Source organism: Xenopus laevis, chromosome 5S, assembly GCF_017654675.1.
Source record: "Xenopus laevis strain J_2021 chromosome 5S, Xenopus_laevis_v10.1, whole genome shotgun sequence".
In the NCBI taxonomy this organism is placed as follows: domain Eukaryota; kingdom Metazoa; phylum Chordata; class Amphibia; order Anura; family Pipidae; genus Xenopus; species Xenopus laevis.
Window position 1 is genome coordinate 115175892 of NC_054380.1, and position 15262 is coordinate 115191153.

The 15262-nt window shown below is 38.8% G+C and overlaps 1 protein-coding gene across 1 annotated transcript in view; it reads right to left on the bottom strand.

Annotated features, from left to right (window-relative positions):
• Window positions 1-1468: 1468 nt before the first annotated feature.
• Window positions 1469-15262, bottom strand: part of tmtops.2.S (multiple tissue opsin, gene 2 S homeolog) — an 81977-nt gene continuing 68183 nt past the window's right edge. Inside the window, exon 4 of the mRNA XM_018265858.2 lies at window positions 1469-2147. Coding sequence (XP_018121347.1) covers window positions 1896-2147 — 252 coding nt within the window. The 3' untranslated portion in view covers window positions 1469-1895. The remainder of the gene's footprint in view (window positions 2148-15262) is intronic.

Consider the following 15262-nt stretch of genomic DNA (forward strand, 5'->3'; position numbering starts at 1 on the left):
GGTAAAAAAAGGTTGGAGACCCCTGATCTAGGGGATAATCATTATAAGTATTGCTAGGGTTGCCACCTGCCACCTGGTTTTGACCCGGACAGCCTGGTTTTTCGGAAGGGCTCTTCGGATCAAAGCTTCCTGCCCAGTTTTCCAAATATGCACGCATGTATGTCTTTACTGTCAGGTCCAGCACATCATTGGAGACTCCAGTGCTCATAACTAATTCTGCCACAAATCTAGGCCTAACCCTAACCCCCTACCCAGAGTTAGTTGCAGGGAAATATGGCAACCCTAATTATTGCATGTTTATACAGTAGTTTACTGGTCTTTGTACTGAAAATGCATTAATTTAATGTGCATTGGCCATTGCCTGACACAGCAGTCAGTGCTCAGCAAATGATAGCAAAAGATAGCTAATAAACTGATCTTATGCCTCACCTGCTAATTTTCAAGTACAAGTACAGTATATACAGCACAGCAGCTGCATGTCCTCAACACCCACTTTGGATACTGTATGTCTTTGTCAGAAGCTTTTGTCATTGTGCTTCTGCAGTATATCACTAGAACATCCAACCTGCAGGGACTCTCACTCTCACTCTCACAACCGCATCTGTCTGTCTAGTCTAAATCTGATAACTATGCCGTGGCTTGAAGTTATTTTAAATATTTACCGCCATAACAATTTCTAGTAGAGGTATGGCATCCATTATACAGAATGTATAAGCGAGGGCCCTACCTGAAGAGAGAGTCTACTATTATCAGTGCTTACTGGGAGTTGCTGGGAGTTAGACCCCTTGCCCGGGTCCCTATTATATAGCAGTCTGCAGTAACAAGATCAAGATTTGGGTACTCCCTCCCAAACACCTGTTACATTAATATTACCCAGTGTAGTTTTAAGCATTATATTTATGCATTTGTGATCTTGAAATGATGCTCTCATCACACAATTACCCTCTTTTATTATAATTCCATTTCATTCCTTACAAAAGTTTTAATAGGATCCAATCACATTAGCAGGCTCAGATCCATATGCCTAATTAGTTTATTAATTCAATACATCAATTCACTTAGCTAAGTGCTAATCCCCTTGTGTCTGTCATTGCCAGAATATCTAGCAGCAGTGCAGTAAATGCTGATGAGCCCTTTTACAGAAACAGGCAAATAAATACAGCTTTTTTCCTGTGGGGCAGTGGCTTTAATCCCGAGAGCATATCTAAAATCCCTGCCATGATAAGGCTTGTGATGTTAGCAAGAAAGGAAGCAGAGTTGTGTGAGTACCAGGAAATGGCTTCCCCCATGCAAGCACAAAAAGTGCTGATAATTTTTCTAGCATTAATGTAAAACATGTGCTCCTTTATCTAGTATTACACAGTGTTTTCAGGCAAAAGTACACATTCTGTGTTCTGATCACAGTGTTCCTAAAACTGCATGGAAAAACTCCTGCCCTGCATACCCACACTATAAGTACAGTGTACACTGTACTTATTTTAGAAATGCACATAAACATACAGAAGAATTTCTCTTCCACAGAAAAACAGACAAACACAGATACATGTAAAGAACAGCCTGATAATGCATTACAAATAACTTTAAGTCCAGAATCTTCAGTCCCTACTCCAACTTCTTTGAGTTCCAGTGCATAAGGAAAACAGGACCTCACTGGAATTCTTTGCCCACCGTAGTGAAAATTGGGGAGATGGAAGGGGTTCTAACATTTAACATTTTCTGTAAACTGCAATACCTGTCAAGTTAATTCTGCAAATGTGTCCTGAGAATCGACAGGCCCATCCGCCTGCCTTAAATGGGTTATAATATTTCATTCACATCATCATCATCATCATTCAGGCAACAAACCCACCATCCTCCCCTATTCAGTAGGAACAAGTCACATTACAGCAGTTACATCAAATTGTATAATGAGCAACTAGAGTCTTGGCTGGTTTTGTGTTGCCGTTGTGAGTTTTGTTGTCGGCATTGTTGGCTTCATTTTTTGCCACTGAGCTGGTAGGTGGGGTGGAAGACGCATTGACCGTGAAGTTAGTATCTGGCAGCTTGCGAACGGTTAAGATGATCTTGGTGGTTTTGGATGAACCTTTGTTGCTGGAGACTAAGGCGTCTTTGTTGCAATGAATCAGGGCAGTGAAGCATCTGTAGAACTAAAATAGAAAGATAAAAAGATGTGTTAGAACTGATGTACAGGTATAGAATCCATTATCGGGAGATCCATTATCCAGAAAGCTCCTTATTATGAGAAGGCCATCTCCCGTAGTCTCCATTTCAATCAAATAATAAAAATTTGTAAAAAATTATTTTCTTTTCCTCTGTAATAATAAAACAGTACCTTGTACCCAATTTAGGCATAATTAATCCTTATTAGGGCAAAAAAACTTGTTGAAATAATTTTTTGGTAGACTTGGAGGCCCATTTATCAAAGGTCGAATTTTGAATTTGTGTGAATTTTTTTTAAACTCTAATAAATTCGAATATACTTGAAATTAGATTGGGAGGTTATTTAAGAAAACATTTGAACGTCTAAAACTCGAACGAATATTACCGACATTTGCTATGGGTCAAATATTGAGGGTTAATTAACCCTTGATATTCGTCCATCGAAGTTAAATCCTTCAACTTCGAATATCAAAGTCGAAGGATTTACCGCAATTCGTTCGATCGAAGGAAAAATCGTATGATTCGAAGGATTTTAATCCATCGAGTGAACGATTTTTCTTCGATCAGAAATTGCAAGGAAAGCCTATGGGGAGCTTCCCCATAGGCTAACATTGGTGCTCAGTAGGTTTTAGGTGGCGAAGTAGGTGGTCAAAGTTTTTTTTAAAGAGAAAGTACTTCGACTATCGAATGGTCGAACAATTTTTAGTTCGAATCGTTAGATTCGAAGTCGAAGTCGTAATCGAAGGTCGAAATAGTCAATTCGATGGTCAAAGTAGCCAAAAAAATACTTTGAAATTCGAAGTATTTTTCATTCTAATCCTTTACTCAAGCTAAGTACTTCGACTATCGAATGGTCGAATAGTCGAACGATTTTTAGTTCGAATCGTTAGATTCGAAGTTGAAGTCGTAGTCGAAGGTCGAAGTAGTCAATTCGATGGTCGAAGTAGCCAAAAAAATACTTAGAAATTCGAAGTATTTTTCATTCTAATCCTTCAGTAAATGTGCCCCGAAAACTCTAATCAAATTCGATTTGCGTTTGACTTAACTCAAATCTAGTTTTTTCTCCAAAAAAAACTCGAATGCCAGGAAGGCTATTAACATCTTCAAATGGGTCATTGGACGTCTCCCATTGACTTATGCATGAACTTGGCAGATTTTAAGTGGCGAATAGTTGAATTCGAGTTGTTCAAAGGATCTCGATTTATTTCCAATTCGAATTTGAGAGTTTTGACCAAAAAAATGTTAACATATGAATTCAAATTTACTATTTGACCCTTAATAAATCTGCCCCTTAATGTATGGAGATCCAAATTATAGAAAGATCCATTATCCAGGTCCAGAGTGTTCTGGATAACAGGTCCCATACTTTACCTGTACTGTGATCCAGACTGATAATTTCATAAAAGAGATATACATGTCAATGTAATTCTTTTCCCCATGGTACTTAACATTCATCTTAATTAACGTTTAGTGTGAAACAGATATTGACTTTCTAAGACAGTTTGTAACTGGTCGTGATTTTTAAATTACTTTTCATTCTATTCTTCATTTTTTTTTAATTCTAACGAATCAAAAGGTCAGTTACGAATGCAGTGCAGTGGCATTTCCAGACACAAATCTCCATGTTTTTTTACATACCGTACAATGGTGCATTTTTGTTAATCACAATCTTAGCGTCCATTTCATTTCCAAACCAGAATTGCTCTTGCATTGACATGATTCTGACCAATTATATATTTACAAAACAATAAATGTGCTTTATGGCTTTTCTCCTACATAAAGGGCTTTCCCATGTACAAGAATTCAATAAGCTGAGTTATTGCTGTTATTTTGGAGCAATCTGTTCTCTCTGGCTTTTCCCGTGTGTATCATACTGTACATACAGTTATTAAAAAGGAAATTGTTTTAGTTTATCGACTCCACATCAAAATTAATTCCCCTTTTCTTTTTAAAGAGATTAGACTTCATTTATAAATCTTTGTTGATTAAAATAAAAGAGGCATTTCAGGGCAAACTGGACTTGCACTGAAGATTGTTTATAGTGCAATCAATGATTCAGTGCACACAAGCTGCCTTCCCCAGGATTCACTTCTATACACATAGATAATGTAGCTTTACATTTGCTAGACTGGCATCATTCCCACACAGTATCTACACTGATAGCTGTTGTACAAAATACATACTGCCACACATTATATTGTAATGTGGAACAAATAGATTAGTAGTAACCTGATACATTTCCAGCAGAATTATTACATATACACATTAAGTGACAGCAGCACAGAGCATGTGCAGTGAATCAGGAGAAATGAAGACAAGGAGCTACTGGAGCATCTTTGGAGGCACTGATTAAATTTAAATTTCAGAATCAAACTGACACATACTATATATCAAAGTACTGTAGATCAACACTATTGGGTTCTAAGGAGCTCAGGGTTAGAGCTCAGTGGCAGCAGCCACTGAGCTAACATTCATTTCTGCCTTGTGAAACTTTGTTAAAGGAGAATAAACCCTAAAATAGCAGCAATGATCCAGGATTTCAAACTTGTCACAGGGGGTCACCATCTTGAAAAGTGTCTGCGACACTCACATGTTCAGTGGGCTCTGAGCAGCTGTTGAGAAACTAAAGTTAGAAGTTGTTGCAAATCATCAAACAGAAAATAAGGGTGGCCTGTAATATAGTCTGATGCTATAATGCTGATTATTAAATTGTGATGCTAGTTGCACTGGTTTCTGTGCCACCATGTAATAATTATTGGTATCAATTACTAATCAACCTTATTTTGTGACATTTACTGTATATTCCATGTGTACAGTATATTGTGAGTGGGTCCCTAAGTTCAGTAACTGACAGCAGCACAGAGCATGTGCAGTGAATCTTCAGAAATGAATATGGATGGCTACTTGGGGCATCTTCAGAGACACAGAACCGTACTGCTAAAGGGCTGTGGTTTCCATGGACGGGTACAGATGCCGAAAACAAAATGTACACATTTTTAGCCTGCTTCTTCAGTTAAGCTTTAGTTCTCCTTTAATACACTAATGCGCTTAGGTCAATTTGAAAAGGGCGGATACAAATAGGTATATATGTCTTTATTAGTGATGTTGGTGCAAATGCTTAAATTATTAATAAAAATGTTCAAGGAAGCAACATAAAGGCAAAAGAGATCTTCTATTATACAGGCCCAGATTTAATGTCCAAGTGCCCCTCAGCCATCCATTCCACTTCCCTGTCTCCTTCCTCTCCTGCACCCTCCCCTTCCCCTTCCCATTATCCTCCACCCCCTCCCTTTCCCCTTCCTGTTTCCCTTCTCGTCCCCTCCACATCTCCTCTTTAAAGGGATAATGTCATGGGAAAATTGTTTTTTTCAAAACGCACAATAGTTAATAGAGCTGCTCCAGCATAATTCTGCACTGAAATTCTTTTCTCAAAAGAGCAAACAGATTTAATTTTGAAATCTGACATGGGACTAGACATATTTCCAGTTTCCCAGCTGCCCCAAGTAATGTGACTTGTGCTCTGACTCTTGTGTCACTCTTTACTGCTTTACTGCAAGTTGGAGTGATATCACCCTCTCCCCCCCCCCAGCAGCCTAACAACAGAACTATGGGAAGGTAACCAGATAGTAGCTCAATAACACAATATTCAGTAACAGCTGCCTAGTAGATCTAAGAACAGCACTCAAAAGAAAAAAATCCAGGTCCCACTGCGACACATTCAGTTACATTGAGTAGGAGAAACAACAGCCTGCCAGAAAGCAGTTGCATTCTAAAGTGCTGGCTCTTTCTGAAAGCACATGACCAGGCAAAATGACCTGAGATGGCTGCCTATGCACCAATATTAAAAACTTAAAAAAACTTGCCGGTTCAGTAATTAAATTTTATATTTTAGAAATAAAAAATATCATAAAAATTATGACAGAATCCCTTTAACTTCCCAGGCCCTTACCTGTTGCCTTTCTTTACGTGTGCACCTGCACACATGCACACGATGATCTGGTTTGGCACTGGAGACACGCGGAAGATTTTCAAAGTCCCAGTCTCCAATGCTCGTATTTGCATGCGGTTGGGAAATTCTGCCTCCCAAGCCCCGGGCCATTGTTGCCTGCAATTGTCTTAGATATGAGCCAACACTAAAACAAATGTGGCATGTCCCTCAAAATATTATAACATTAAAAAATAATGTTAAAACAAATTTTTTTAACAGTCACAACCTTTAAATACAATCCCAATTTAAAATATGAATATTTTTGTAACTTTTCGGCATACAGGATATGATGTCACTGACACAAGATTGAGGAGGATGTAGCTTCATCTTATAAGTTCACCAGGTCTAAACTGTAGAAGGAAACTCTGGCAAAAGGGGCAACTTAATGGAAAATTCTCACTTTGCGAATTTGCTTAGTAATGGTTGAGTGAAAATGCAACTGCCGAAAGAGCGAGAAACTGCGCTAACAAAGGTCTCTTTCCTCTATGCCTGCCAGTAAATTGGTGATGTCCCTGTGGATTGGATTTCTGGTGAGTATGGAGATCCAAATAACAGAAAGATCCCTTATCTGGAAAAACAAAGATCCAGGGCATTCTTGATAACAGGTGAAGGTCCCATACCTGTACTAGTAAATGATATCTTTCATGAGTTTACAGTGGTTTACATTTTGTTTTTTTTTATTGATATTTCAAATTACAATCATCCAACTTTAAAAACCAACGTTGGGATTTACAACAAAAGAACAAAAAAAAAAAACATTATAAGAAAAAAAGAACATTATAAAAAAGAAGGAAAGAAGAAAGAATGAATGTTGCAGGCACTGCGGGAAATATTTGATGAATAACTGTTGGTGTATTATACCATCTATAAAGTATTTTCCTTTGATTTTCTAAATGATTTGTACATTTAGAATATTTAAGAGATGCATTCGCAGCTTGAATCTTTTTTCCATCGAAAGGTCTATATCTAGGTCCTGTTCTCATTTCAGAATGTCATTAGGTTTATCTATTTTCAAGTTGTCCGAAAGAAGCATATACATTTTTGTTGTTTTGTGCTCAAACAACTTTTGAGCACTATAGTCTCAAAAGTTGTTTGATTTTGTGGCAAGTCCTTAATATATGGAAGTAAAAGATGCCGGATTTGGAAATATTTATACAGATCATGTTTCGATACTTGATATTCCCTTTGTAACCCCTCAAATGATTTCAGGGATTTTTGGTCTATTAAATGTGCTAGTTCTCAGACCTATGGCCTCCCAATTTTTAATGTTGAGCCCTGGAATCATTGTTTCCAGGACATTAATAGGGGAATCTTTGGCTGGAAAAACGTGGATATGTTTTTTAGTTTAAATTTGTTCCAAACAGAAAGTGCAGTATTGGTAGTATGATACATATCAGATGTTTTATTATTACTGACGTGCTGTCTGACCACATAAGTTGCTACAGTGTTAGAGGAGCTATTCCTTGTTGTTCTGTATATAGCCAATGTTTATGACTTGCTGGAAGATTCCCCATTATAATCTGCTCCATAATTTCAGCTTTATAATACTTTTCGAGATTCCGAACACCAAACCCTCCTTTTCTTAAGCTTTGCGTTAGATGTTTGCTTTGAATCCTGGTCTTTTTGCCACCCCAAATAAAATTATTAAATGTCTTCTGTGCTTGGTATATAAATGCCTTGGGAATGGTAATAGGAAGTGTTATAAATAAGTAGAGGAGTTTAGGCAAAGCCATCATTTTGACTGGAGCCATCCCACCTAACCATGAAATATGAAAGGGCCTCCATTTCTGAAATTGGGATTGTATTTCCGCAAGACTCTTATGGTAGTTTTGCTTGAAGGTTTCCGAGTAGAATTTGCAAAGTTGCAATCGATTGTTTTCTTTGAAATGGATATAAATGCTGTAAATTGGATAATTGGTTTGATGATAACTCTAGTGGTAGTACTTGAATTTTATTTTATCAATGGGTGAAAGTGAAAGTTCACCCTTTGATAAATACGCCTATAAAAATCCCATAGAAATGAATGGAGAGTGGCGGAATTTCCCTCTAGTGGTGGAACTTCACTATTAACTTCACTCTTTGATAAATATACCCCCATGAGTCATAGAGACTATAACGTTTTAGATATTTCTTTAGATTGGAGGCATGTGTAGAAATCTCTTTCCAAGTAGGTTTAATTATTTGTGCCTGCATATCTACCTGGTGATTTAAGGTATATTAAGATCTCCTCCTATAATAAGCCCACCTTGTTGTATATTACCCATGGTTTTGAAGAATCTACGGTAAAATGTTGACTGCTTTGTATTAGGTGCATATACTGACACTATGGTATAAATCTGTTGATAAAGTTGAACTACTGTAATTAGATATGGCCCATAATGATCTAACAACTGTTTTATAATTTTAGGGGTAACCAATTTATGAAACCATATTGCTACTCAGCGTTTCTTTTGTGATTTACATATGGGCAGTTTTATGTGATTTATAGAGACCCACCGAGTTTATCATTTCACTTCTAACAACCATAGTAAGAAAATGATCTCTCTGCAAATTAAAGTGCAGAAAGTGATTCAGAAAAGCATTTTTCCAGCTTGTTAAATGAGTACCGATCAGAAGTTTTTACCAGTCATTAACCATTGTTAACACTCAATAAATAATAAACTCATCCCCAAGTTTCTTACTTGAAATCCTCTTCAAAACTGTGTGAAATTGCAATGTACGCTTTACACGTAATGCACCCAGACAATCAATCTGAGATCAGCAAATCCATGACACTATTTATTGTCTTTCCATTACTGCAAAGCAATCAGAAACATCTTAAACTGATACACTGCTATCATAACCATCTCAGTTTCCTTTGTGGGGGAGTTTTAGACACACAGTGTAGTTATCTGGTGGGTGTCACATCATCTTTTTGCCTACTCAGCTACTGGCAGAATGTGCTCGTTCCATTTAAAACAGACAAATAAACTATGCCCTATGTAACTGTTACCCTTTCCTAGCTGTATTTCCTTTTCCAGCTGCCCTCACTCACAAAACCTCTACATTTATGTCCCTGGAGTGAGGGCTCATGTAAGAGGGACATAAATGTAGTGGTGCTGTGATTGAGGGCAGCTGTACTGCATGTCATTGGTGAGCAATTATTGATACACAGAACATCACAAAAGGGTAGTACGAGGTAGACTGAGTTGTAAGAATACACACACAGGGGTTGAAATGATGGGCACTATTGATTCCTGAACCAAATAAATGATTTATTAACATATACCAGTGGGTTACTGTCACGTTCGGCACCCTATATCCAGAACCCAAGCTAAGCTCCCTGGTCACGGCTCTCACTCCTGCCTATAACCGCCGCCTTTCACCTCGGGAGGAGCCCTCGGCTAATCGGATGCCATCAGGTCTTATTTGAGAGAGGAGCAAAGCTAACGGTTCTGGATGAGCAAAGGGGCACGATTGTCTCACCAGGATACTGGAAGGAAGAACACCACCAGGAACAGGCAGGTTGGGCCAGCACAAGCAGAGAATCGTCAGACAAGCCGAAATCAGGATAGGAGAACGAAGAATAGTCAGTGGACAGGCAAAGGTCGGATTGGAGAGGTCAGAGTAGTCACAAGCAGGCAGGATCAGGATTGGAGAGGTCAGAGAAATCAGGCAGGCAAAGGTCAGGATAGGAGAGGATCAGAATAGTCAAAAAGGCAGGCAAGGATCAAAACCAGTAATAACAGATAGAATCAGGCACCTAGGAACGTTACAAATAGAACCTAACAATGGGCAATGAGTAAAACTACAAGGCCCCTTTAAATAGTTGAAATTTTGTTCCGCTGTGCAATGACGTCATCACGTCGGTGCATAACCAAGGAAGCGCGCGGCTCCCTACTCTTAAATAAATTACTGTGAGGACCAACTTAAGGTGGCCATACATGGATAGATCCGCTCGTTTGGCGATGTCGCCAAACGAGCGGATCTCCCTCCGATATGCCCACCTTGAGGTGGGCAATATCGGGCAGATCCGATCGTGGGCCCTAGGGCCCAACGATCGGATCCTAGCATTCGGTATACGGGCGATCGGATCGCGGGACCGCATCAACGAACAGATGCGGCCGCGATCCGACGGGATTTTCTGTCCCATCCGATCGAGATCTGGCCGACTTTCGGCCAGATCTCGATCGGGGAAGCCCGTCGGGGGCCCCCATACATGGGCCAATAAGCTGCCGACACAGTCTGTCGGCAGCTTTTATCGGCCCGTGTATGGCCACCTTTACTCTCCCACTGGAACTCATCCTTCCCTCAGGGCAAAGTAACAACTAACCAAGCCTTCCTGACAAGTGTAACTTCATACATACTGAGAGAACACATTCTAAAAATGTAAATGCAAAAAAAAAAAAATTCAAAACAGCACTAAAGCCATCACTCTTTGGGGGAATTTTCCCTTTTCCCTTTAGGGCCAGCAGGCCACTCAAATTCCATTTCTTTTACATTCCCAATCCCAGTGTCTTTATTTCACATACTTGGGTGGGATAACAGTTTATAAAATCAGGCAGGAGTAAAAGTTGGAGTCCTGCACAGCACAACAAGGGTCATAGAGGGGTGGCTCCCACCAGGCATCAGAACATCATCTTCGTGTCTCCATAAGAAATGCTTTAGGATTGTACTTGTCCTACTGGAATGTCAAATTATTCCACAGAAAAAGTAAATTTGTTGAATGTAAAGAATGGTTTACTCAAATAGAGCACAAGGAGAAATTGTGCTGCAGTATATTGAGCTTTCTGTTTAATGGGTTTTTAGGTAATGGAGAACATATCTGTACTGCATTCAATTCATTCACCATTTTTAACATGCTATAACAAGACCAAATTTTAATGAAACAGAAATTCAATTCAAAGTTTTTCCTTTAACAGCACTACTGTTTTTCCCTTTACTACACCATTTGTAGAGCTAAAACCAACATTTTTTTTGTTGGCAGATGGTTTCACTTATATTACATTTGCTAATCATTTTTTGAAAAACAGCCCTAGAGTACTTCATTTCATGTAAGTTAATTGTCTTTGGGGCACACAAATTGTACTTGCAAGCAGAGCCGGGCTAGGCCGGCCAGACGCCCTAAGCAACGCTAATCAACGCAATTGCAGACAGTCGGGCCCAGAGGAGTGAGAGGACCCGACTGGGGGTAGGAGGCAGAGAACGTGCCTGACAACCCCCCCTACCCCTAGTTCCGGCCCTACTTGCAAGCAATTTTTACAATAAGTCCAAGCATGTAGTCATTATTTCTTACTGTCAAGTTTCAGGCTTACGTTAGAAATTGTTGCTGTATCTAATCACCATAAGCCATACTGGCCAGCTATAAATGGCCATAGACGCAAAGATCCGATCGTACGAATCAACGTACGATCGGACTTTCCCATCTCCCGACCCTCCACTAACCATTCAGATCAAAGTCTTACCATTCCGATCAAATAAAGTAGTAAAAGAACAGATCAGAATGTACTACCTCTGACAGCAATCGTACGATAATAAAGAAGTTTTTCTGATACAGACCCCAATGTTCAGTTCCTTACGGCTGCAGGTTCAGGTGTCTGTGTCACACCTTGGGATACGATATCAGGAAAGCAAATTGAATCAAGCAGCTCCAGGCAGTATTTTTAAACTGCAATGTGTTTATTTAGCAGTGTAGGCACACTACATGTTTCGGGTGTAGTAGTGTGCCACTGCCTTTGCTTTGCTTTCCTGATAGCAATCGTACGATAGTTATGTCTGACAAAGCTAGTGACAGTCTCCCACTGAAAATCGTACGATCGGCAATACATGCAGAGATATTATCCGCAGCCGACAGAAATTTTCTAACCTGTCCGATCGACTGAATGACCGATCTCCGTCGGACGATAAATGTTGGGAATCCACGATACGATCGGATCGTTGCGTCTAAGGCCAGCTTTAGACTGGAGATAGGTGCTGTATAATGGGGATTTGTTAATGATAATGGAGTGGAAAAAATATTACCCTTCTGGAGAAACTGTATTATTTTTTTTTAAATCCAATCAATGATTGGGTTTAGATCGTAGACACACTGGAAATGAACTTACTCACTAAGACTTATTTATTAAAATGATTTGAAGTACAAAGGGCAAACAAAGGTGGAAACTGTCATCTGTTTTTTTTTCACTCTATCAAGCACCTTACTGAAGAGTGGCTATACTGCCAATGTCATAATGATAGTAGAGTGGAATAAATACTGTTCTTTCCATAGAAAACTTGGATTTTACTAGCTTACCTACCAGGGCTATTTTAGTAAACTGGTATAAAAATACTGGTATAGGAAACTCATTATCCAGAAAGCAACGAATTACAGAAAGGCCGTTTCCCATAGACTCCGTTGTATTTAAATAATACAAATTTAAAAAAATTTCCTTTTTTCTCTGTAATAATACAGTATCTGGTGCTTGTTCCCAACTAAGATATAATTAATCCTTATTGGAAGCAAAACCCGCCTATTGGGTTTATTTAATGTTTATATGATTTTCTAGTAGACTATGAATTACGGAAAGATCTATTATCCAGAAAACCCCAGGTCCCCAGCATTCAGGATAGCAGGTCCCATACCTGTACAAATAAAAGGAGCCACTTTCCATGTGTTTTTGTAGACAATGTGTAATTTTACCCTAGCATTTGAAAGTTTTTGCAGTTGAAAACCTTTTTTGTTTTCTGGGTCTGATGCATGTATTTTGCTCATCACTAATAAATATCAATTACATTTCCACCAATGAAAACGTATATGTATATGGAAAAGCTGCTTAGAACTGCGCTTTCTTTCACTAGGGACTGCACTAGGATCCCTTTAATTGATTAAAAAAAATTCTCAAATAAAAAAATAAAAGAATACATATATCATTATTTCAAGGCTTGAATGAATCCTGGATTTGGTGCTTCTCTTGCAAATATCCTTTTATGTTATATCAATAAAAGGACATGTTTAGGGTAGGTTACATGAGCAATATTGTCTTAGCAGATTACAACTAAAAAAAACCCCATAGAGGTTACTAAGGAAGGCAGTATGAGAAATGGAATGACTCGGCATGATTTAAAAACCCATGAGCAGTTTTCATCACATTTAATCAGCCTTCATGGCTTCAGCACATGTCATCTATCTTGAAGGCAACAGAGTAGCACTAAAGATAACTGCACAAGAGGGTGCCATTATCATCACAATCATTAGCTGCTAAGGGCATTGCTTTGAAGTCAACAGCGACGTCTGATTTGCCCTTTCCCACCCAAAGGCCAGCTGCATCCGAAAAGTGGGGACATAGCTGTATGATTCTTCAGCACACCCTCACTAAAGATCCATGAGATAAAAAACACATTATACACATGCAATACTTGTTCAAGCTTGTACTAAGGCACGTCAACGGTAAAAAAATATTTTTGATTTTCGATCTGCATCAGTCTAATTTTAAATTGAACAATGTATTTGTTTAAATTAAATTCAATTGTTTAAATCTAGCTGGACTTCTTTATACATACTTTTCCTTTTTTTGTTGGTCAGATCCAATGACAGCAGTAGTAAACATTAAATCAAAAGACAATATTGATTAAGCTTCACTTCTGCAATAGATCAAGCTGTGCTACAATGATAAATATATCAACATGCCCCTAGAGCAAATCCATCACAGTATGAAGGAATATAATTATTTGTGTATTTTTGCACCTGGATCCTCTTGTTTCCCCCCTGCTGGGCTTTCCTATGACTTTTCATAATGAACAAAGAGTGATGGGCTGTCATTTAGTTATTTCGCTTTGTGCAGCACTCTAACAGCCATTAAATAAAGTGACGCAGAATAAACAGAACACAAAGACTGGGTCTATAAGAAAACATTATCTGTCACTGAAATTTCTTTTATCAGACAAGGTAAAATTTGTCGCTTCGCACAGTGTCAGGAAGAAAAAGTGCTTATCAAATGAATTTGCTTTCTCTTTTATGCTTGCGCTCGCTCTCTCTTTTTAAGAATATTGATATGGAATAATAAATGTCTAATGAATTCTGAGCTGAGCTTCCAGGAAATGCATCATGTTTTAAGCTAGCGATTATGATGAGACCTTTCTTCGAAGCCCTTTGAGAAACAACTGAAATACATTACGGGGCCGATTCACTAACTTTCGCGTGAAGGATTCAAAGTAAAAAACTTTGAAGTGTTTTTTGGGCTACTTCGACCATCGAATGGGCTACTACGACCTTCGACTACGACTTCGAATCGATCTAAAAATCGTTCGACTATTCGATAGTCGAAGTACTGTCTCTTTAAGAAAAAACTTCGACCCCCTAGTTCGCCATCTAAAACCTACCGAACTCAATGTTAGCCTATGGGGAAGGTCCCCATAGGCTTTTCCTAAGTTTTTTTGATCGAAGGATATTCCTTCGATCGTTGGATTTAAATACTTCGAATCGTTCGATTCGAAGGATTTTATCGTTCGATCGAAGGAATAATCCTTTGATCGTTCGAGCGCACTATTTGCGCTAAAATCCCAGTCGAATATCGAGGGTTAATTAACCCTCGATATTCGACCCTTTTTGAATTGGCCCCTAAGTATAAGACATATGTGCATTGTACAAACATATTTATCCAGTTATGTGTAGAGGTTTGGGTCATCTCCTGGAGGAGAAGAGCAGGTGTGTCTAGCAGTGAAGTGCCTAATGAGAGTCCTGAAGGCCTGTAGAGGGCATCAACTATCAATTCTTCTCTCACTCTCCTGCTAACATACAGTACCTGAATGATATCATATATCATGTTTAGGTGACATATCCAAGCAACCCCTTGATAAGCAGGTCTTCTTTCCATCCTCTTCCAATTAAGCTCCTGAATCTTGTCCTCAGGGCCAGAACTAGAGTTGGCCAGTCAAGTTGCATAGGGTCGACTTGGCCTTGCCCGGCCTGTCCTCACCCTTTCCCTTAACATGTTGGGATTCTTGTTAATGCTTTTATGGTATCGAGTCCATAAAAAAAAAGGGGAGGGGATAATAGAATGTGCATGAATTGTATTTATTCTCTGAAGTCTAAACTGTCCCAAAATGTTAGTGTTGTAGACTGCTTCGGCATCTGTTGGTAGTTTGATTGAACTAAAA